Genomic DNA, 23,774 nt, shown 5'->3' with positions numbered 1-23,774 from the left:
ACATCCTAACTTGTGAGGTTCTTGTCCCCAGAGTCACCCGTGTCGCTTTCGCCGACCACGTGACCAAGAATAAGTTTTTTTTGGGGGGGGGGGATCAGGGGTAGGTCGCACATAATAAGTATTACATTTTTCTAGGAAAACGACGCATTGATTGTTTTCAGTGTAAACATTTCTCGGAAAAAGGCAAGCAAATTCGAGACTCTCGGAATAATTTTGGGCAAAATAATTTGACATCCATCCTCTTAACTGTAACTTCTCTTTGAGGGATTTGTGCTAGAAACCCAATAACTAATTTTTGCTCTTCTGTACTTGCGGTTATCAACTTATTACGATAATACGAAAAACAATTCAAGAATAATATTCTGTGACGGCTTCTAGGTTGCGTTGCCGGGATATAATTTACATGCATCGTTTCCATAAGGTCAGTCTGATGTGTTTAAATTAGCAGGTAAATTTCTTAGAAATCCTGTCGTGCTTTCTTGAGTACGTGTATTGAACAACAAACCAGCGTCAACAAGGAACCATAGAGAGAGTAAACAAAATTCTATTAAATTTTAGATCTTTTTATCTTTTTTTTTCTTCTTTTTAGATTTAGGGCTGCGCTTCGCATGGGATGCTTTACCGTTCGCGCAATCCCTTTCGGTCTTTACATTGTATTTCTTATTGATTTACTATATATGTACATATTTACCTATGAGACCAATAAAGCTGACAGACATACTGGTATGATGCAGAACGCAATCATTTATATTTGAATTGATCTGTATGTATCCTGCTTCCTTGATCCACAGCAAATTCAACAAACAAAAGGGAAAAAGAAAAATAAATTTGGATAAATAATATCACGAAGTCACTCTGGTGTTTTCTTGATATGAGCGTACTTGCTACAAATGAATTTAGAGTATTCGTGAATTTATGGTGAGATACTATTGCTTTAGATGCGGATCAGACTGCAGATGTTCACGTGAATTGATGACCCAGACGCTATGGCCAAAACTAGTCGACAGCAGGATGTATTTACATTATAGAACATTAATGTTAAACAGCGGTGTTACAACATTTACAAAGTATTTTACATTGAGGAGGCCTTGAGTAATCCTTCGTTCGACTGCAAATTCCTGGTCAGAATTTTTTACCTCCTCTTTGACGAAGGTACTCTGCCCGTCGACATGTCATGAACCGAGACTGAATAATTTTCGTCGACTAGAAGGAAGAATGGATTATTCTAGTTTTGGTCAGTTTTGACGCAGCGCGTAAAATAGCGGTCTAAATAGTTGATTCCAACTCAGTCGAATTTCACGTCCAAGTATATCATCTCAATACTGAAAGTGTCATCTTTTACGTAGGTGTGAGCAACTAAAAACTATACAAACAACTGATTTAGCAAGGTAAAATAATTAGCTTTACTCAGTAAGCAGTGACCGTTATTAAGTTATGCCCGGACCTTAGGTTGACTAAATGCCCGACAATCAGAAACGTTCGCAGTCTTTCGGCCGAAAATCTTATTGATGTGCAACAGCCATTAATTCCTTAATTCAGTATATCTTTGTTCAGACATGGCGTCTACTTTGCTCTAAGTAAGATACCTTAACACAGTATTGCAGTTCCAATGTTCACACCAGGCAACCGCGACCAAGAAGTCGTGTTTTCGCCTTTCGTTCTTCGCTCAGTATAACGAGACCAAGCTTTGACAAAATCGATGCATTCATACGTCTGAACATTTTGTGGCAGTCTGCTGTTTATGTAGCCGTCATTTTAACGACAGAGAGTGACCTCTGTTGTTATGCAACATGAGTTCAATTTCTCAGAAACTCGGTTCCTCTTCGTTGAATTTTATGTGAGTTAAATGTGTCATATTTTTTACATACAAGCCTTTCTTAAAGAAGATGTCTACTGGCTTAATAATAAAGGTCTCACCGAGTAAAGCTAACAACCATGCAGCTGAAAATATTTGTGCGAATTGATGAGAATGAGTATGCGAGAATGTGTTTTACGCTCGATGGCCAAATGATGCAAAGCGAAGATCCACAGGAAGCGAGCCATGATCCTCCTATTTTACTAAATTAATTCCATTAGTTGCATATTTTTTCGATGCAGTAACACCATTTAGCGCTTTTCCCGATGCGATAGAGTTGTCGATCGCCATAGCACTGTTATTGCTAGTTAACATGTGATAATCGTTATATTATGCTACCAACACGTGGCGTGGTGTAACTTTGTGTCGCAGAACTCTGCTCGCAACGTTACGATAGTAACAAATTTACTCCTAGTACAGTTTTTCAAAATCTGTCAAGAATTTTATTCGCCCAATAAAGATATATGAATGATAAGCTCCAACTTCAAAGATGCTCTCAATAAGTAGGCTTATAAACTCTGGCAGCGCTTCTCTAACAAAGTGAAGACACCAGTTCTTTCATTCTTAGTAATAAGCGGCTCAAAGTCCAACTAGCTTTCTTAACTTCTACGTCAAAATTTGTCAATTGCAAGGATAAATCTTCGTTCAAACTACAGTAAAGCACACAGTCCATATTCGCTGTTCGTAGTGATTAACACCAACCAGTGTTACGTATAGTTCTGACCTGACTTAGTCACATCGGCAATAAAATATAAACTAAAACGCGACTTGTACACTACTCGTTTTCGTTGCAAAGTGTAATTTGTAAGCTCCTACAGCGATAAAAGATTGTTCTCTAGTACATAAGAAAGCCTTACTCCATTGCTTGTACCTGTTTCCACATAGTTATCAGCTCATGTACACGTTTCAAGGACAGCCAGCCCTTGAGATTACCTTTAGAATCCATGATTTCTGCTGCTCTGTTAAGAATTTCCTCCGTCAGCGGACTTGGATGAGCGTCCAGATTTCTGCTTTCTTGTAGAGACTTCATGGCATCTTCGTAGCTCTCATCCCACTTCAACTTCTCCCTCACCTCGTCCCACTTCTTCTTTGATCTGTCCTTTTCCTCTTTCGGTTGAGGAAGTTTCTCTAAATCGCGCCAAATGTTCTTCATCTTGTAGTTTCTGTTTGGCATGACGGAATTTGGAAATATTATCTTGTACAACTTGTTTTGGAATTGACGGCACAATTCTCCCAAGGACAGCGAGGCATGTAACTCTCGATCGGCTATCTGTAAATGACGCGGCAACGGGGGAGTAAGCATTTGTCGCCCTGCTCTTGGAATGGTGACAGATGGCGGCGATATCTCTTTGTGTTGTGACTCCCGAATCTCCTTCATTTCTTTTCTTATTACTTGGTTTCGGCTCTCCAATTTACCAGTGACCTTGTCGAAATTTTCTTGCAGTTCCATGTTCTTCTCTTCCTGAACCATCTTTGCTTCATTTAACTCTTTTATGTCTTTCTCCATGCGGTTAATTTTGACTTTAACGGACCTCAACTCGTCTTCTAAATCCTTCTTCTCGCTTTCGAGTCGGCTGAGTCTCGCCTTTAGAGCTTTGATCTCCTCGTTTCTGGACTTCAGTTCCACGGTTAACTCTTGGTTTTGTTCTTCGAGTTTTTCCATGGCTTTTTGTAGTTCTGTGATTTCTTTGTTTTTCTCATCAATCTGCTTTTTGAGGGACTCGATGTCGTCAGTGTGCTGACTGAATGCAAGTTCGTTCATTCTTGCTCGTTCTTGATGCACTTCTCTTCTCAAAGTCATATTCACTCCGAATAGAGCCGCGGCCATCGGATCTAATTCTTCACCGATCTGTCTAACTTGTTCCTCCGTGATCATGCTTGCAGTGAGCAAGTCCTCGGCGATATTTATTTCCTAAACTACTAATTAAGCCTTCGTTTTGGGCTTCTTGGATGAGACTGATGTGTATCAGCGTGACGACGAGCAGGCATTTTCGATAATGTGACGTGGCTCTTTCTTCCACCAATCATTGATCTTGCAGTTCTCCCATGTGACACATTTAAGATATTATTTACATTGTAAATAGCCAGGACTCAGAATTTTATTTTGCTTTGCAACAAAACACGAACATTTCGAAACCAAAAGACGCTTCATTTACCTCCCCCAATTTTGTTTTTTCGTCTGATATCATAGTTAACTTTGGAATATATGGACCCGTTGTAATTTATCTGCAAGAGAAACTGCGTTAAGTTGTGACCAGAGACCTTGGCTTACATGCTCATGCGCAAATAAGAAACGGATGTTTATGACTCGATTTCTGGGAAACGGGTGGCCAGCTGTTATGATATTCGTCGTAATTTGAAAGCTTAAATCCCCCCTCCTCCTCATGGCCTAAATGTCGACTTGTGAATTAAACGCGTGCAAAGTGAAACATTACTAGACCATGTTCGAGGGAATTTATGGTTCATTGGAAGAAAAGTAAAAGAAAAACCTGCGCTACGTACTGGGGAAACGTTACCCAGGCTCCAGTGTTTTATTTCGCGCCCTTGACACATCAATCAAAATTAACTCTTGATGTCATCGACAGATCACATGCGTTACTGTCACGTGATGCTTTCAACCTGGAGTTTTCAAATAACCAGTCAAGTTTCTCGGAAAACCGTGAATTAATATCTGTCTGCCATTTTCTCAGAAAAACTAGGTCGAATATCAGTTTGTCGCTGATTCTTCGTTTAAATGGCGGCTAACAAGAAATAACCCAGTGAAACTCTGTAGAGGGAAACGATCACCTCGAATGTATCTAAGTACACAGAGTTGAATAGTGTATATATGAAGCTTTGCGTCAGCGGTCCAGGCCTTGAAAATGTGGCAAAACTATCGCTGAAATAGTTTCCAGATGTCTCGACGTGTGACTATCACTGGCCCCAGGAAATCACCGACTTGATGTTTCCTTGGGAAAAAAAAAACAAAAAAAAAACACACACACACTCAGTTTATGTTTTCGCAGAAATCTTAATTTAAAAATCCTTTATCAAAAGGCAGTTCTACAGGAATTAAATATATTTTAGCAATTCGCCAGGCAAGTCTTCTTTTCGCAATGTTAACTCGCTGAATAATATAAGGTTTCAAGATAAGCTTGACTACCAGCTAAACTGCTCTTGCTAACTCTTAACTTAGAGAGACCAGAAAGAAAATCTGACTGGACAAGGTTACATAATTTGCCTCGTACACTAGGGTATATTAGAAAAATCTTCACTATGGATAGAGCTTGAAATCCTCTCATGACATCTACAGTGTCGCAGCCAAATATTTATAAATACATACATAGTTGATTTGGTTCGTGCTTCGATCGAGCGTGCTTCGATCGAGCAAGTAATCTGCGTCTTTTATACCTTGATACCTTACTTTCGTTTATCGTGGATAGTAAATCCCTCTGTTATTGTCAATGAACGATTGCCCATAACTTTAGCAAAACGGAACAGGGGAATGTTTACCAAGACGACTTATTCCGTCCGTATAATGCTGTTATCAGAGCGACATGATGCCTTTGCCAAAATTTCCTAGTTTTTAAAATGGATAGCGTTTACATTTCACCATCTTCAGAAGGACGCTCTTCGCGATTTCGGGGAACAGTCCTCCATCTAATCTTCGCTCTTCATGGGCGAAGCTAAGGCTAATTAGAGAGCTTAGTCTACTCAAAATAAGAAATAAAGTTTGTATGAGGATCGTCATCTCTTCACTTCCCAGAAGGATACAATCCGAGTTTAAAGTTACGGTATTTCAGTCTCCCACATATGCATCAGATCGTTTAGAAGCTGCAACGAGAACCAGCCGCTCAAGTCGTTGGTCTGAGCCGTTATGCTTATGGCACATTGAAGGGATTCCTTTGATATTTCGGGATGGGCTTCGACGTTTCTGGTTTCCTGAAGAAGACTTATTGCCTCTTCGTACGTTTCTTTCCAGTTGAACTTCTTCTGAATCTTATCCCATTTCTTCTGAGCCTCTTCAGTGTTTGGAAACTTCTTTAAATGGCGCTGAATGGTATCCACCTTGTAGTTTATATTTTCCACAAATGAGTTTGGAAACACAGACTTGTACAACTTGATTTGCAGTTGACGACACATCTCTCCCAGATGTAGCGATGCTTCCAGGCTTGTTTTGGGCAGCATGTGTGGCGGAGTAGGCTTTATCGGCAACCCTCTAGCACCAAGCATCAGTGGAAGAAGCCCTTTATGTTGTGAGTCTTTGACTTCCCTCATTTCCTTCTTCAGATCGTCGTTTTCCTTTCTTTCCTTTTCGAGATCGCCTTTCACCGTCTCCATGTTCCTCTTCACACGTTCCAAATCTTGTTTTAGTTTTGACGAGGTTTGCTCCTGGTTTAACTTCGCCTTTCCCAGTTTTTCGACTTCCTTTTTGAGAAGGCCCAGATCGAATTCAACTGATCCTAACTTTCTCTGTAATTCTCGTTTCTCCTCCTCCAACTCGTCGATTCTCGATGTCAGCTTTTCGATTTCGACATCTTTTGACTTAAGTACGCTATTAAGGTCGTCATTTTTCTCTCGAAGCTCCTCCAAATCTTTTTGTAAGGCAGCGATTTCATCATCCTTCTTCTGAATCTCCTTATTGAGCGACTCGATCTTCTCGCCATGTTCACGGACTATAAAAGACTCGGTTATTCTTCTTTGATCACGAATTGGTACTCCTCCCTGAACAATTGTTACTTCGGCCGTTTCCGCTATTCCGAGACCTAGCATCTGTTTGATTTGGTCTTCGGTTAGACGTTCACTCATGTTGGTCAAACTGCAGGTGAATTTCCCAAATTACCGATATCTCTAGCCTTAATGTGATAGCGTGAACTCAAAGGCTCCCGTCGTTGACAGATATTCCTGCCTAGACGTCGTGGCGCTTTGTTATACATTTGCAAACGATGTGACTGCGCATGTGTATAACATCACCTGATTTCCGAGAAAATACGCCGCAAGGAACACGAAAGAAGTAAAATATCATGAATTGTTAATGGTAAACACTTTCAACGGCATGTGTTTCTCAAATAGGAATACTTTGAATGAAACAGATAGTCTTTCTTCCAGGCTTTTCTTTTTCAGGCTTTAATTTTACAACTGCTTAAGTTGTGCGTATAACTGCAATGATTAATCGTTACTTCTTAATCCCGAAAGGTATTGTGACATTGGTAGCTCACATAAAATGAACGACAGTAGTGTCGAGAAACTTCATTTTTAGTGCAGAGTGCACTATTGGGATGGTCATGGGAGCTGCCTGCACTAAGGCACTATGGCGCTATGGCTCTATGGCCCTATGGCGCTAAGGTATAAACTTTAATGTTTCTTTAATAAATTAATTTCAATTTTTTAATTAGTCTAGAGGCAAGGAAGTGGTGGGGGTGGGGTGGGACAGGTACATGTGTACTCTACGCAAAACACATTCCATCGCCGTCAGTTAGGTATGAACATAGCAAAGCTATATATTTGTCTCAGGTAACCCCTTGCTCTCCTTGTGGTACCATTCTCTTTAGAACAAAACTAATTTGCTCTAAACGCATGCGTAGATTAGTTAGCGTTCGTGGCTTCTATATTAGGTGGAGGATACATTGCATACGGAATCACGCACAAATGTTGAGTGGTTTTCCTTATGGTAGAATTCAACATGTAAGACGCATGCGTTCTAGCATCATTAGTGTTATACACTTTCTTTCCACGCGGTATTTTAAATGTCATGTCATGTGACCAAGGACGGCAGCTATTTTTCAGGTAGTGCCAATTGTCCCTTTTTATTGCAAAAGTGAAACGTTATTGTGGCTCCGTAGCTTTTAGAATTAGACACAGGTCGGTTCAACAAATATCATCTGCTGTTTTCAATCTACAATAGTGTGCTTCTTAGGGTTCAAATGTATTGCTTCTCCTTAGCGGCTTGTTTTGTTTATTTCTTGCCTTAATTGTGTCTGTAAGAGAGACCAGAAAGTTCCCAAGTTAGTGGCTTTAATACTCCTCAAATTGTAAATTTGTGACAAAAGAAACCAGGAAAGTGCTCAAATATTGCTGCAGACTCCGTGACACCTAATGAAAAGCGCAAATTAATTTAATCAGTCTTTGAGGAGACTCATTCATATCGGCCAAGTAGCGCTGTTTATTTTCAATACTTTTCGTTGAAACGCTTCTCAGCCATCGATATCGTTGTGTGTTAATTTTGAATTGTTTTATTGTTAACAACAAAGGTGGCAACAGAAAAAGAAAGTGGTATTTCGTGACTATCTGATAATTAAATTAGTTCTTGTTCATCGGTAAAAATTTGCATTTTTAGTAAAACAACATCGTTTCTGTTCCGTTTCTTCATCACTACATCAGATATTTAACGTTCTTTCATTTATCTCCAAAAAACAAGCACATCTTCCGTGTGTTGGAGAAAACAAGGGTTTCATATTACATGCCTTTGCGAGGAAAGCAAAAGTATCAAGTTACAAAGTTGGCGTGAAGAGCTAAATTGTCACGTTTGCTGCTTCAACGTATTAATGAATTTAAAATGAACGAAAATCAACCTAAAACAATTAATTTGCACGTAATTTACGGACCTTGAATGAAAATACAACCTTGAAACATACACACTGCAAAGGGGAAAAGCCCTAGCAGACTACCAAGGTAGACACAAACCGGAATTGAATCGAGCATGGGTGAGTACTTATGGGACTACCGTGCCAGAGCTATCAATTGCGCTCTGCACTATCTGAGATTGTCTCACTAGTAGAAATTTATTTTCTAGCGTGTTTGAATTACTTTTCCGGGCCCACCCCTTCTCCCAAAACAATGAATTTCTCAGAATTTTACTCTTTTTGAGTAATGGTGAAGCAAAAATAAATAGTATTCTATTGCGCACTACAACAATTATCATATTTCATTAAGTTATGGAGCAAAAATAGGCTCTTTGCACGATCCGGTGACATGGTACGGAATTAATTATGCTGGGCGCAAGTTACACAGTGGGTCTTCCAAAACAAAAGAACCCGTACCAGTCCTGCCCGACTTTCCTCTGTTTTGAAAGTCCCACTGTGTAACTTGCGTCCCAGCATAATTAATTTCGTGCCATGTCACCGGATCGTGCAAAGGGCCTATTCGGCGATGCGACAAGAATCGCAGTGCGATTTATAAGCTATGGGGTGGGTGGGTGGGTAGAATAAAACGTTCCTCCGGGCATTATCCTCAAAGTTCGCTTAAACGGAGGAAGAAATTTGATAGCATTCTTTTGTCAGTACCGGTTCCTCTGCACTTGGTATATTCTCTAGGCTGCTGCAGTCGACGATATCAAATTATTCATGTGGTTTGTTCACTTATATGCAATATCGATAATTTATACTGTACGAATATCTTAAGCGTGTTACATTGTCTGCGTTCAATGGTACAATTTATTACAAACGGACGTCGACATAGGGTGATGTATCACCTCAAATTCCATCAATAGCCTAAAATTTCCAAATATGGACTTGTTTCCTGGATACCAGCTGACCAGTGTGAATGGAGAACAAATTATAAACCTACTGTGGCTGGTATAAATTATATTGAGCACTTTATTAAATCCATTTTGAAATCACTGGTTATCCTTGCAATCTGATTGGCTCTCAATGGTGCGATTTATTCACAAATCGCACTATTTTTTGCTCTAAATCGCATCTTTTTCTCAGCCAATGAGAATGGAACGGTAAAACAAAACAACCAATCAGATTTTAAGATTATTTTAAAGTAATCAATAAAATTTCAAGAAAGTGAAAGGCAAAAAGCCAGTGTGGAGAATTTTGCCACTACTATTGCCAAAACTTGTTGTTTTTTTCCAAAAAAATTGACGAATTTAATTAATTACAGTTTCTGAATGACGATTATGGGCTCCTTCAGGCTGAAGACCTACTTTAATGGAAGTTTCCAACTTTCAGTGTCCATTTTGACGAATATTTTGGCGATTTTTCTTCAAAATCTGCCCAAGATCCGTATGACACCGAGTCCAGTAAAACATAAACAAACGAAAAACACACAACAACAAATTCAGAGCCATTTCAAGAAGGTAGATGTTTCAAGGTTTCCGGTAGTTTCAAACGAAGCAACAAAAGAGTACAGCTCAACTCTGTCGCTGTGATTAAACATAGTCAAAATACGCCCCGCTCCACAAAACAGTGAATGAATGAACGTCTTACGTACGAAGCTGGTGCCAGTCCCGCCATCTCGGAAATATCTTGAAACAAATGGCGCCGCAAGAACTTGACAAGGTTCTGAGTATTGAGTCCTTCGCCGAGGTCACACAAAGAAACGGAGATGATAACGAGCTGGAATCCCTTAAAATCACGCCATTAAACGGTATGAAAGAAGAAAAAAACGTACCATCCACTGGGCATCGTGCACTCGAGGGAGCTTCACAACTCAAACGAAATCCATCACAGAATTACGCAGGATGCACCTTCAAATTCCTTCTCCAAAGACAATGAGAAGTCTCAGCCTCAACCACAGAAGAAAGAAAGGCCTTCCATTATTGATTCAGGCGACGAGAATTGAACTTTTATACCTGAAGTAGACTATTTTCGTTCTGACTTCACAACTGCGTGTTCCTTTATCATGCTCGGATGAGTTTTCGTCACGTGACATCGTTTTGCATACTAAATGAGACGTAAAGGCATTTCTGGTTCCGCCTTTTTTTAACAAACCGGTTACTGGAACAATACACCAAAAATATAAAAATTAAGGCAATAAAGTTGTGCGATTTCAAAATTGATCTAATAAAGTGGCAATTGAACTTCCGTTGTCGTACAATTTTGGTCTGAAATCATGCTTGTGATTTCAAATCCAACTCGCGCTGCGCGCTCGTTCGATTTTGAAATCACGCGTATGACTTCAGACCAAATTGCACTCCACTCAGTTCAATTACCATTATTAATGAAGGGCCCCAAGGGAAACAGTGCGTTTTGATTACCCAAGACCCTTAATGTTCCATAAGCCAAACCCTAGTGGAACTTTATGTAGTTAGTGAGTTTTGACCCACGGCACGTGTCACGTTCTCCTCAAATCGGAAAACATATTTGAGTTGGAAGGCATAACAAAATCATATACAAATTGAATGGCAACAGCGATGGTAATCGCTTCTATGTCCATCTTCGATATTCTTGCCCTGTTTGTTACATATGAAAGCCCAAACTCCCAGCACAAGATGAGTTTAATTTTAATTTAATTTTAATATAGTACATTGTTCCTATCTAAGAAAAAGATACCGTGTTTCTATTGAGTTACAGAAACACGAGTGTAAGTTTCAGAGAACGAGCAATGCTGTGGGAACACGAGGCCGATAGGCGAGCGTTTCCACAGCTTCTTCGAGTTCTCCCAAACTTCTATTTATTGGATTATGAGCTCGAGATATCTATCGCGCGATAGTTGACGAAGGCGCAGCCCGGGTCAATTATCACATGGAGAAATCGAGAGCAAATAATCTAATTGTCTTAGTGCAAATCCACTATTTGTTCAACAGTTTGTCTAAGTCCTCTTCACAGACACTTCGAAAACGCAAAGAAGAGGCCGCCAGTAGGCTAACAAGCGCACACTGCTACGCTACTCACTATCTACAACAGAATAGATAGTGACGCGTGGCCAATCAGAGAACAGCATTTGTGATGGGAATCGTTATTCGAAGAAAATTTCAGTTAGAATTCTACTAAAACAGTAAGATTATTCGCTCTCGATTTCTGTGAGGCTTTATGCCTGATCAACTTTCACCTCTTAGAGTTCACCACTAAATTTTCTCGTCCGAGGAAAATACCAGGATGGATAGTACTCGTCCATGAGAATTTTTCTGTAAGCAAGCGGGCTTATAGGAAAAAAAAAATTAATGAAATGGTCTTAAATGGGTTTTTGTCTGTTTTCTTTTTCAAATTTACATTTGACTTTCACGGCTTTCATCTAAAAAAGTTCAAAATAATTCAATATGATTTTTGAACTGGCGCGCTGAAGAAAATTTAGTGGTGAACAATAAAGGTAATAGAGTGTTTATGTTTCGGAACTATCGGTCTGATAAATGTCCCTTGGAAATTTGATGTTCTTAAGACTAGCATATTATTTTGTCCTCGAAGCTTCGCTTCTCGGGCAAATACTTTTTCAAGAACATCAAATTTCCGTGGGGTAACGATCAGCCGATAGGACAGATGAAGCTTACTCGTTTGTCTCACCATAGAGTCACTTTGAGATCTTGATCGCGACGTTTCGAGTGCTATACTGCTAGTCTTCTTTGTAGCACCTTGGTTCGCTGCTATTTGTGCATTTCGATCCTCACTATTATTCTGGCTCTGTGACGCTGTTCCCTCATAGGTCCGCATTGTAACTGACCGGCTGCTATGCACCAGTAGCAGCGAATCAAGGTCCTTCAAATAGCGACACGTAAACAATTGACGTCATCGCCTGATAAAGACCAGCAGTATAGCAGTCGAAACGTCGCGATCAACATCTAAAAGTGACGTCATCGTGAGACAAACGAGTAAAATTCATCTGTCCTATCTTACACCAATATGAATAATAGACATCTTTAATGACATTGGGTCAGCCGAAAGTTCCTCCACAGACTGAATACTCTATTGTTTAAATACAAATCTCGAGCTCATCATCTAATTGTTAAATAGAAACACGATTTTAAACCAATCAGCGGGCGTATTTTCTTTGGGCTATTTTCTAAGTAAAAAAAATATTAATAAAACGTGCACAAAAACCTGAAAAGATACTTGCTCAGGTTTCAAAACATTATATTTTCTGCTGTAGACTCGTTTTTATACGGTAATACCGCCTTAACGATCGAGAAAGATGCTATCCAATTTTAGTGTTGATAAACAACATGCCCGTAATTGCAGTTTGGCATGATATCAAGTTTACCTCCGCCCCAGCTACAAACGAGAATAGAGAAGTCCATGAACTGAGGCCAGGAGAGAAAGACACATGTTTCCCAAATTTAACGTGTACGTGTATGAGTTTCTTTTAGCAAGCGCCGGAAAAAAGAAAAATCACAAACACAAACACAAAATTAGGTACGCAGTGCGTACATGGTCGGACATGCAATACACTGTATTGCATGTCCGACCATGTACGCACTGCATATTGCATGATGCATATTACCTTATTAACAAAAATAAGTTTTGTAGTTATCCTTCGTCATTTTATTTGAAACATGAACAATGCAATATAAATATAAAACCAACTACTAAAAGACAGTGAGTCTTAAAAGAACATGTAAAGACCGTTTATTGCAAGCTTACGTACTCAGATGACAACTCAGATGGTACAAATATGGAATAGCTTTTACTACTCTGGTCATTATGTACTGTCTTGTGAAAACGTATCTAGCCAAATTATACTTGTTTACACTGACAGGTCTCTTATGCTGAAAACGTGAAGTGGGCTAGGCCAACAAGATGTAACCATTTCAGTGTCCTACAAGCAGAATAAAAGAGGGTATGAATTATAATCATTATAATTTATTAACAATCCTTTTATATCAAATGAGCTTTGACATTCCATGCCAAACTTTCACTGAAGTACAAGCTAAAATTAATCTTAAATACAGATACTTTATGTGGTAATTCACCCAGAAGCAAAGTAGTTATCCGAGTGCACTTTGACAGCAAGCTGCATAAAAAAATCCCCTATTTGTAAAATCTGAGCCATAGCATCAGCATTGGAAATTAGCCTATGGTGTTGATAAACAATGGAAATTAGAGAGTTTGCTACACAGTGCTTTCCTGTGAGTGAGGAGCAGAAATAGTTTAACTGACGTCAAAGTCAGTCACAACTCAGGCTGGGTTTGTCTCAACGCAGTCAACACCACTGGCAGGTCCAATTCTTAACTGAATTAAGGGATATGAAAGCTTCATAGCTACAATACAAAAATATCTTTGTAAGCCATAGACGATTCATTTTCGTTATTTCGAAATAACGAATCACACATGTCAGTACTGCTAAATAAATCGATGTGAAGTAAAACAAAAGCAGCATAGCACACCAAATTTTTCCTTGAATCATTCTCAATACTCCTTAGGAGCTAAATAATTGCTATGCATACCAACAACGAGTCTGTACGTTTTGTGTTATGGGTTTTGTGCCCAAATTCAGTAGACAATGATCAAGGTTCTCAGAACTAATTCGAAGTTTCTCTAGGAAATAATCAAGGTAATTCTCGGTTAGCTCAAAGTATTATTTAGCCTGTATTGCAGCCGGAGGTGTCACAAAATCCCCGGTATAGTCGACACCGGCGGTTTAGACTATCTGCGACGCAGGCTAGGTAATATTTGTTCAGGTTCGTTCAAAAGTGCTTCGAGGTTATCTCGCAGTTACACAATTGTGCGATCGAAGTTTACCTGAGGCTATGTTTACCTGAGTTAGGTGCTACTTGTGTATCGATCCCCGCTCTGATGCAATGTCTTGCATGTTGTAGTCAAATTAAAATGAAGAAGAAATACTCGCAATCTGTTCTGGTAAACAGCTACGCCACACACAAAGAACTTGCTGGTAAACAGCCACGCATCACGCAAAGAACTTCCTGGTAAACAGCCACGCCTCACACAATTCAAAGACCTTGCTGGTAAACAGCTACACCACACGAAAAGAACTTGCTGGTAAACAACTACGCAACACGAAAAGAACTTGCTCGTAAACAGCTACCCGAAAAGAAATTGCTCGTAAACAGCCACGCCATATTCTTAGGGGGCGACCTTTGAACTTTCAGGGACTAGTGAGGGATGGGTGGGTGATCTAAGTTGAGCCGCATAAATTTTATTTATTTAAGATGTCTCTTTCGCACCCCTTTATGATTTTCTTTTGTTGTTATATAAGTATGTATTTTTTGGTCTAAAAGCAGCTTGGATGATCATTTTCATCACAATTACCCCACCGCACTCCCCTCAGGAGAAAATTTTGCATAGCTTGAACAGCCCGCCATCCTCCTGCCTGAGGAACAGACCGGACATTAGCATGTCCTCCCACAAACGTTAAGACGCATCTCAAGAGCCCTGCCACATCTGAACAGAAAACGTAGATTCCTGGGATCACGTGTAATTGTAAATTCTATCCCGTGTGGAAACAGAACACTAGAAGTTTCTGTTTTCGAAAAATTAACACAAATGGGGCTGTACCGTAAAAGTTTTTTTTTTAAATTTATTTCCTGTACAGCGTCTTAGAAGTCCGAAGCCGGACAAAAGAAGTGTTAACAGAAGAGAAGAGTTCAGGTATGAAATAACCACTGAGACTTTGCTGTAATAGCTTTTATTTCACTGCTTCCATTGCATTTAACTATAATAATCATTTAAAGTCTTCATTATCATATGGGCGTGTCACGTTACGACCGGGAAATTCCAAATTTGTGCATATGATTGGCTAAAATCGACATTCAACACATGCTACATAGTCCCAATGACCTAAAGGTAACAGATAAAATGGTCTAGCTTGAGTCTAGCTATTACTTTTGACACGAGAAAGTTATAGGCGAAAACTAGAAAACTATTCGGTTTCTTTTTTTTTCAAAAATACTTAATGGAAGAGCTAAAAGACTTGACGAGAAGCATGGTAAATTAAATGCGCAAACGTTTGGACATTTAAGTTCATCTCAGGAAATCAAAAACGGCCAAGGACGACATCAAAAAGTTTCTGCAAGCCTTGAGTTCAAGTAATATTCAATACAGGACTAATGGCGATTAAATCACTTGCAAAAAATGTTCTTTTTAAGAAAGAGGCTGCAGAAATTGAAAACATACCTTTTACTCTATTAATCTTCTTAAGTCCAAATTTTTAATCTCCATTTGCAAGAAAACTCACAGCTAGTACCAAGTGGCATTCAGCAAATTGTTGTTAAATGTTGTCTTGTTTGGACACATGCAGTAAGCGCCTTATTAACCGTCCTTGCTCAATCTGTATGGGAAAACCTTGACCTTACTCCTGGGTACAATGCCTGCGGTCTGTATTCACGGCCTCGGTCAAGCCAATTCTCCCACGAAGGTCTCTCGCTCGGTCTATAGGAATTAATTAACCTTTAATCTTCGATTTCTATATCAATGAAATAAGTCTATTGTACACTATTGTTTATTAAACGCTTTTTTTCGGAGGCAGCAGTGCGGAAAAACCATCATCAGCTCGTATCATGGATTCCTACCAAAAAATAGAGCATAAAGATATTTAATTGCACTATTAGGATAATATATATTCCTCCCATGATTTGAAACGTGATTATCGTGACCGCAAATATAACGATTAATCTCATTCCACATTTCCTTAGTGGGGTTTTCCCATTAATCTTCGACCAATCCCGTTACTTCTACATTTAAACAGACCAACTAAGATCCATGTCACGTGATTTACTCGAATTTGGCTGCAAAACCCCAATATATACCACGTTAATATCTTTTCATCTGTTTGTTCCAGAATCTAGCTTGTCGGGCTAGTTTAACGGTAATACAGGTCAATAATATTAAAAATCATTAGACAACTTTCCCCAGTTCATTGGGAGATTTATCATTAATTATTTGCATAGCAAATTGTTAAAACGTGATTAGTGAAGCTTGTTTTTATCGAAAACCTACTCGACATATTAATACTTAGCTAGATTCTTACCAGCAGTAACATTTGTTTGTTCCAATTGTGCAGTTATACGTTGCCTGGCAGTCAGTACTATTTGGTGGGCAGGGATCGTTAATAAACACGCACAGGCCATGCGGCCAGTCACATAGTGCGCCATTTCCTGTAAAAGTGAAGGAGGTAGTAACATGGAATTATGCGAAGACAAGAGCTTCGCCGTCCGGCCGTTTGCGACTGTTAAGCCTCAACCAAAATGCAAGGAGTCAAAATATGGACTACCCACTCTCATGTGATCCTTCTATACGTACCATACTCAGGCACAAATCACAACTGGGCTGTCAATACGCTCACTGTCCCGCCATCGAAAAAAAAAACCCATTCAATTGCGGTTTTCATGAACTGCTGGTTTATTTTTGATGGCGTGAAAGCGAAAACCAGCCATAAAATTCAGTCAAGAATCTGGGATATGATAGATCATAAATAAACAACCTCGTCAAGATTTAGGTCTGTGCTCTTCTTCATTTGCGCGCTATTCGGAAACGTGTTCCACCCAAATTTATAGAGCTTTGTATGAAGACGCCATGTTGGTGCCTGTCGGAGTTTCAGCAGCATTTCTGAATTACGTCCTCTTGAAGTTACAGAGGGGGCTGACCCAGGTCGTAACCCGCACTGAGTAAGGCTCAGCGGATAGTTTCAAAGTAAAGGCATAAATTAGATGTTCCATATAGTCATAATTCTAGCATAAAGAGCTTTGTTTTTATTGTTTTACACTGCACAGTTCTCACACGGGGTGCGCCTATTTGTTTGTTGAGCGAACAGCCGTAATCATTTTCGGATATATATGGTGTATCTGGTGAACAGGGGTGCCTATGAAAGACACACTCCTTCTGGGTAGTTGCATCTTAAGAGATTTACAAACGTGACTAGAACATTATCAAGTGGATAATGAGCATCATTTCTCAAATTCGTTTATAATTCAGCAAGTTCAAAAGAAGAAAATCACTACCTCGTTTTAATTACCATAAATTTATACGATTTTACTTTTCCGTCTACTCCTTAGTTTTTGTTTCGATTGAGAAGATATATCAAACACTCGAGACAGTGTGTCATCGGCTATCCAAACACCTCGAATTTCGTCAAACTACTCCGCTGCGCGTCGTATTTTCAACTCTCATCTCAGTGTTTGGAGATTCCGATGAAACACTGTTGCTCTGTTTGATATATTACATCAACTTTGTTTGCATAGAAGTCTTCCCTCTCAATGCTCTGCTTCACTTTCCCTCTGTATGTACTCACCTGTCTGCTGGTAGGCGGTGATCCCCAAGATAATAAGCAGCAGGCAGAAATGAAACTTCACAGCCATGTTTGATCTGCAACAGACAAGCAAAGAGGAAGGTTTTGTCAGTAATTCCCTTAGAAGAATAATGTATAGTCAACACCCTGTGCAATCAGAGATTCCGTGGAGCTAAAATCCATGCCACCACAAAAGGCGGGTTGCTCGCATTTTAACTAATATTATGTCGCAAAATTGCTTAGGTCAGAAATTGTAGGAAACGCTTCTCACGAATGATAAAATTCTTGATAAAACGACCTTCGTGACACAATCATATCTTCCAATCAGCAATAAACAACAGCAACAAGGTAAGGTTAGAGGTGAGACGAAAAGGAGTAAACATTGGCTTGATTTTACAAGATTTGTGTACATATTATGATTCATCATTGTGACAAAATTTCACAGTTACTTACAAATTAACGCTGCGATGAGCAGGTTGTAAGACGGAAACGGTTTCAAGTTGGACGATTCCCAACTGATGAGTGAAAACTTTTGAATATTTCTTTTATAATTTATAGTTATGTAAACTCGGGTTCAGCCCGTGACCATTGGTTTGATCTTGTGACTAACTTGTGATACTTGTGCAGACTTGATCTGTACCGAACAATGGCTTTGATCAGTTTTAGACGTCAGTAACTTAAAATAATTTTATTCCCGTAACTATCTGCCAAAGATCTTCCTCTAAAAGGAACACATTCCTCGTTCAAGTTAAACTATTTTCTTTAATATATAAAGAACAAGGTTTGTTTATCTGTCCCAGATTTATTATTATTCCATAAAGCACATTTAGTCTGGCTTATGGCCTTTGATTGAACAAAGATTTCTGTGAAAAGCTCAGTAACTAGGATATAATTTTTGCAAGAAACTTTTTTTTTTTTCCAGCTTGTCTGATTTCTCAGAAACATACCGAAAATAGATGTGCGTGAGCTCATCACGTCATTGGCAAAAAGTGTACAATCAGGCTGTAGGTCACTTTTGTTTATTTAAAATATCAAGAGGAAAAAAAAGGATACACCTCGGAACGAGTCACATAAACTCACTGCATTTCTCGTAAGCGTTTTATTCAGATCACAGAAACTAAAGCAAGAGAAAAACTGGAAAAATGAATGAATGAATGAATGAATGACCGTTTTGTGTTGTCTCGTCGGTAAATAGCACGTTTACTGCCAATGACGTGAAAATATGTTTGGCTGGCTTTGTTTTTCGGGGAAACAACAGGAACAAAAGATCGACATTATAAGATAAGTGGCTTATTCTAAAATTAGTACTTTTTAACAACCGCAGCACAGGGCAGTGACAAGTAACACGACTCGAAGAGCACGAGACGGAGCTAACGAAATTTAGCGCGAAGTGGAAATATGGACAAACCCCTCTCTTCCCCACTACCAAAACGTTTTGTTGTTTGCCCCAAGGTTGTTTTCATACAGGACCAATCATGGGGATTTAGGCTCTGTCTACATTACGCCGGTGAAAATTGAAAACGGAGGTTTCACAGTGAAAACGTATCAAATGTTGTCCGTTCACACTACGCCGGTGAAATTTGAATCTACTGAGCTACCCGACTGGGAGGAAAAATATAACCCGGCTTTACATATAATATAGTCACTGAGCTATCTTTTGAGCGGCCGCTAAGCAAAACAAACAAGATGGCGGACAAAAGAGACGCTTTGGCGGCAAGTTTAATTTTTTTTTTGTTTTTTGTCTATCCCTCTCGTTCCGCTTGCAGCCTTTTTTCAGTGTTCAGTTTTCCGTTTGTCTGCTAATTGAGCTTAGTCTGCCAGAGGAAGCTAACGTTAATGCTGCCTTGGAATATAACAATGTTTTCGCGGTCCTCTCACCTCGGCTAGCTAGTCTAGTCAACCTAACACGAACCGTTTAATTCACATGACAAAAGGATAGCCCTCCTGGAAGGGTACCTCAGGCAACTAGACAGGGTGCCCCGGAAACGCTGGTTACGCTGTCTAAAATGTGAACACCTGAATGCGTCAACTAAAGAACCGTATGAAAGGTTTGCTCTCCCAGGATAGCTCTGTTAGACTGGACAACCTCCTTCCATGTAAACAGGTCCTAGATTAGGAATTAGGGTTCCACTGAAAAATTGAGAATGCTTATCGAAAGGTGTCACAGTTCGTTGTCCAGCATTATCCTGTCACAAAGTCTCAAAACTAACATTAAGATGATATCATTTGTGTGTTAAAAGAACTTGAACCATGAAATTGCAACTGAGTCTCTGCTGTAATAGCTTTTATTCCACCGTTTCCATTGCAATTAAAATTACTCAATACAGCACTAAGAGCGACTGAAACACCTGTACGAAATGCTGTCATTCTTAAACCTGACTTTCTAATCTCTACCTTTTTCATCGCCATTTGCAAGCAAAATGGCAGCAAGTATTGACGAAAAAAGTGGCTACGTTACACTACTTTAAGCGTTTTTTGAAGAGCCATACTGTTTGATTGTAGCAAACAAATTATTAATCAAGCTTGGTCGGTCTGTATGGGAAAGCCTTGACTCGGCCTGTGTACAATGCGTTTGCTCTGTACTCACGAGCTCCGTCAAGTTAATTCTCCCACAAAGACTTATCCTCGGTTGATAGGAAATAACATTAAACTTTGAACATTAACCGTGGACAAGAGACAAGAGATCGTGGTATCTTGCCTTCAATTTCTTTCATTATGCTTCTTAAGGGAAATAATTAAGTCCATTGTCAACTATTGTGTTTTCATCGATTTTCTTTCTTTTTTTTTTTTTCGGAAGCAGCAGTGTTTGGCGAGTCATCATCAGCTCGTATCATGGACTCCTACAAAATAATGAGCATCAAAACAATCATTATTAATTTGTACTGTCTGGATATTCCATTTGTGATTTGAAACGTTCGTCACATTTACCGCAAATAGAATGATCGATCTAGCTCCACTGACATTTTCCTCGTTTTTTTTTTTTGTTTGTTTGTTTTTTTACCTAATATTCGACAAATGTCGAAGCCTCGTGCATCTACATGATCCATGTTAAATGTACTCGTATTCGGCTGTAAAACCCCATTTTATGCGAAGTAAATATTGCCCTCAGTATATATCTTTGTCTTCCAGGGATCCAGCTTGTGAGGCCAGTAATATCTGCCCAATGATATTGTAAATTCTAACACAGCTTTGCCAGCTCTTTTGACGATTTATCACTCGCATTGCAAATTATTAAAACGCGATTAGAGGAGCTTGTTTTTCATTTGTTTGTTTGTTTATTTATTTATTTATTTATTTATTTATTTGTTTTTTTTCATGAACCTAACCAGTACATTGATGCTTAGCTAGATTCTTACCGGCAGCAACATTTGTTTGTCGTAATTGGGCAGTAATACTTTTTGCGGCAGTCATAAGGTATATCTGGTGGGCAAGGATCGTCAATATATGCGCAGACACCATATGGCCAGTCACATCGGTCGGGAGGTGGTGCTGTAAAAGTGAACTAGTCAGCAACATGAAATACGATCACGATATATATGAGCGGCGTGCTTCCGTTCGTAATAATCAAGCCTGAACAAAAGATGCGATGCATAAACGGGATTTAAACCAAACTTTTGAAAAGCGCTTACTATGGACCCAACACTACATAAAATATGTGCCATCCGAAGGGTTCTGTCTGTTCATAAATCATCGTAACAGACTTAAAACAACATCAACACAATATCTCAGTCTCTTGCGCAGCTCTTGATTTGTGGATACTCAGATATCGACTTCAAAAGTGTCAGAGGAAAAAGCGCTTGGCGTGGTTATTATAATCAAGTCTTGTATATAAGAAGAGAATATGATTTTGTGCTTTCAATAAAGAGATCTGTCCAATATACCTTTATGGTGTCCAAATAACAAACAAGTTAAACAAATGCTGAGCATGTAAAGGCATTTTTCAGTAGCTGTGCGGTAATATCAGGAGTGATCATAAAAAAGCAAAAAATTACCGCTCACTCTCCTTGTATTTTTTCTTTTCCTTATGTGGGAACATTACGACTTGCCTGTTTGGAATCTGCAGCTGGGAGTTTCAAAATTACAGTAATATTTTCGCTTGAAGTGCTTTTATTACTATATGTTATACGTTCTTACGTGGAGGTACTGGTTGTCGGCAGCAGCATTTGTTTGTGGACAGAGGACAGTAATATCCTGGGCATGGGTGCGGTATGTCTGGTGGACAAGAATCTCTATAATATACGCAGACTCCTTTTGGCCAGTCACACCTTGAAAGACCTGTTCAAGTGAATTTGTTACTAAATCAGACAACATTGAAGAAATAAGCATCACAGCATTTGCATTTGACGACATTACAAAGTAGCCGCAAGAAAAGCTCAGGGGTTCTAAGGGATTTGAACCCATAAACATTAATAAAATATGCAATTGAGCTACTCGCAATGCATGTGGCTTAGCTCCTCAGCTTAAAGGTTTCAAACAACTGTATAAACTCTCTGGACAGGTAACAATTTTTTTTGTTTGAAAGAAGTCTTTATTCTCTGGTCTGCTACACGAATCTTACGTGAGTACCTACTTGAAAATGGGTTCTTCCCAGCGTACGCAGTGTCCATCAAAGTAATCAACAGCAACAAGCACAGCTGAAACTTCACAGCCATGAGTGAACTGCAACAGAAAACGGTATAGTTAACTGTGTTGGTAATTAAAATAGAAGGAACATTTATAGTGAACACAGCTTATGCAGAGTAATCAGAACACTTGCAGTGTATACAGTAAACAGAAAGACTCCTCGAACAACAGTTTTCTCTCATGTCAAAATTAAACCCACGGTTTTCGAGGAAAAGAGAGACTGCTCGCAGTCTATTTTGTCCGTAATTACCAGTCAGGAAACATTTATAGTCAACACTACGCTTGATCAGAAATTCCGCGGAACAAATCCATGTCTTCTCGAACGGTGGTCCTCAAGGAAACTCATCCCTTGACTATCAAAATTCAACAAAGTTAAAGGTGAGGCCAATAGAAGTTACGATCATAAGCTGTTGCCTTAATTTTACAAGAATCGTTAGAAGATTCTGATTCCTTGCGACAAAATTCGAACTTACTTTCTCGTGGATATTAACGCTGCAAAGGGTTGTAAATGCAGTGAGCAGGCGCGGAGACGGAAATGGTCTGAAGTTGAACGATTTCCTACTGATAAGGAAAACGTTTGAAGGTTTCTTTTACAACTAAGAATTAATTACACTCGGGTCAAACTCGTGACCATTTATTTGATCGCGTGACTAACTTGTGCAGACTTGATCTGTAGCGAACAATGGCTTTCATCGACTCGTGACCACGTGTACATGTAGACGTCAGGAACTTTAAATAATTTTACTTCCGGGACTATGAATAAACTGTTATATTCCTGTGCTCCTGTGTCTCTTTGAACCGTTCAGAAGGGATTTGAATAGAAGCGAAGGCGGTTTACGTTCTCAAATATCATCTTATCTACCGCTTCGTAAAAATGACGCACCGATTACGTCTCAAGTTTTCATTATCGTTATTAACTATTAGCTCTCATCGGGGCATAGATTCTCAGAATTCCTAACGGCTCCCCCGATGAGCTGTTAATAGTTAATTAAGATAATGAAAACTCTTTTTCGAATGAATACCTTCCTCGTTCAAATTTGACCTGATCACGTCATCTTTAGGTCTAGAAGAAATAAGCCGATATGTTTATTTGTCCCGATATTAGTATAATCTTGTTCTTATATTTCTGAAAGTGAAGAATGATCATCGCAGTAAATTCACTTTCATCTACAACCGCAGTTCGTATATGAATTATTTCATATAAACTTCGCATCTTATATTGCTATTTCATAAAGCGCATTTTGGCTTCTCAATTCATTTCAAATGAACGTTGAACAAGCAATGAATTTCCGGGAAATTCAAAACTGGGATTTAATTTTTCCGGGAAAAGTTAAAAATGGTAACGGGAGCGGCCATATATGCATTTTTATGAAGTGCGCGTCTTCAAATTTCGTAGAAACATGCCGAACGAAAAGTG

The 23,774-nt window shown here is 39.2% G+C and overlaps 4 protein-coding genes across 4 annotated transcripts; all 4 read right to left on the bottom strand.

The window, feature by feature from the left end:
- Positions 1–2,270: 2,270 nt before the first annotated feature.
- LOC110061409 (uncharacterized) lies at positions 2,271–3,842 on the bottom strand. Its single transcript, XM_020768245.2, has one exon. The coding sequence runs from the start codon at positions 3,729–3,731 to the stop codon at positions 2,709–2,711; it is 1,023 nt and encodes a 340-aa protein (XP_020623904.1). The 5' UTR covers positions 3,732–3,842; the 3' UTR covers positions 2,271–2,708.
- A 1,003-nt stretch (positions 3,843–4,845) lies between these two features.
- Positions 4,846–6,738, bottom strand: LOC149111730 (uncharacterized). Its single transcript, XM_089289212.1, has one exon. It carries the CDS (start codon positions 6,641–6,643, stop codon positions 5,624–5,626), a length of 1,020 nt encoding a protein of 339 aa, XP_089145338.1. The 5' UTR covers positions 6,644–6,738; the 3' UTR covers positions 4,846–5,623.
- Positions 6,739–15,120: 8,382 nt separating this feature from the next.
- On the bottom strand, positions 15,121–18,281 carry LOC149111729 (small cysteine-rich protein 2-like). Its single transcript, XM_089289662.1, has 4 exons — positions 18,188–18,281; positions 17,738–17,811; positions 16,478–16,604; positions 15,121–16,015 (listed from the first exon to the last, which is right to left on the bottom strand). The coding sequence occupies exons 2-4, from the start codon at positions 17,802–17,804 to the stop codon at positions 16,006–16,008; spliced, it is 204 nt and encodes a 67-aa protein (XP_089145788.1). The 5' UTR covers positions 17,805–17,811; positions 18,188–18,281; the 3' UTR covers positions 15,121–16,005.
- Positions 18,282–20,001: 1,720 nt separating this feature from the next.
- On the bottom strand, positions 20,002–22,982 carry LOC110061397 (small cysteine-rich protein 5-like). The gene is made up of 5 exons (XM_020768238.2): positions 22,831–22,982; positions 22,305–22,393; positions 21,869–22,009; positions 21,091–21,223; positions 20,002–20,574 (listed from the first exon to the last, which is right to left on the bottom strand). Exons 2-5 carry the CDS (start codon positions 22,384–22,386, stop codon positions 20,565–20,567), a joined length of 366 nt encoding a protein of 121 aa, XP_020623897.1. The 5' UTR covers positions 22,387–22,393; positions 22,831–22,982; the 3' UTR covers positions 20,002–20,564.
- Positions 22,983–23,774: the final 792 nt, after the last annotated feature.

This window comes from Orbicella faveolata, unplaced genomic scaffold (assembly GCF_042242905.1).
Source record: "Orbicella faveolata isolate gen_17 unplaced genomic scaffold, um_ofav_v1 contig_2, whole genome shotgun sequence".
In the NCBI taxonomy this organism is placed as follows: Eukaryota; Metazoa; Cnidaria; class Anthozoa; order Scleractinia; family Merulinidae; genus Orbicella; species Orbicella faveolata.
This window is presented reverse-complemented; position numbering and strand designations above follow the sequence as displayed.

What these genes read in the sequence shown, in the direction of transcription:
- LOC110061409 (XM_020768245.2), bottom strand. Translation starts at nt 3,731, where the DNA reads ATGATCACGGAGGAACAAGTTAGACAGATCGGTGAAGAATTAGATCCG.
- LOC149111730 (XM_089289212.1), bottom strand. Translation starts at nt 6,643, where the DNA reads ATGAGTGAACGTCTAACCGAAGACCAAATCAAACAGATGCTAGGTCTC.
- LOC149111729 (XM_089289662.1), bottom strand. Translation starts at nt 17,804, where the DNA reads ATGGCTGTGAAGTTTCATTTCTGCCTGCTGCTTATTATCTTGGGGATC. An exon ending in CACCGCCTACCAGCAGACAG is followed by an intron (nt 16,605 to 17,737) that starts GTGAGTACATAC and finishes TCACTTTTACAG; the next exon opens with GAAATGGCGCACTATGTGAC.
- LOC110061397 (XM_020768238.2), bottom strand. Translation starts at nt 22,386, where the DNA reads ATGGCTGTGAAGTTTCAGCTGTGCTTGTTGCTGTTGATTACTTTGATG. An exon ending in TGGGAAGAACCCATTTTCAA is followed by an intron (nt 22,010 to 22,304) that starts GTAGGTACTCAC and finishes TCACTTGAACAG; the next exon opens with GTCTTTCAAGGTGTGACTGG. An exon ending in CCGACAACCAGTACCTCCAC is followed by an intron (nt 21,224 to 21,868) that starts GTAAGAACGTAT and finishes TCACTTTTACAG; the next exon opens with CACCACCTCCCGACCGATGT.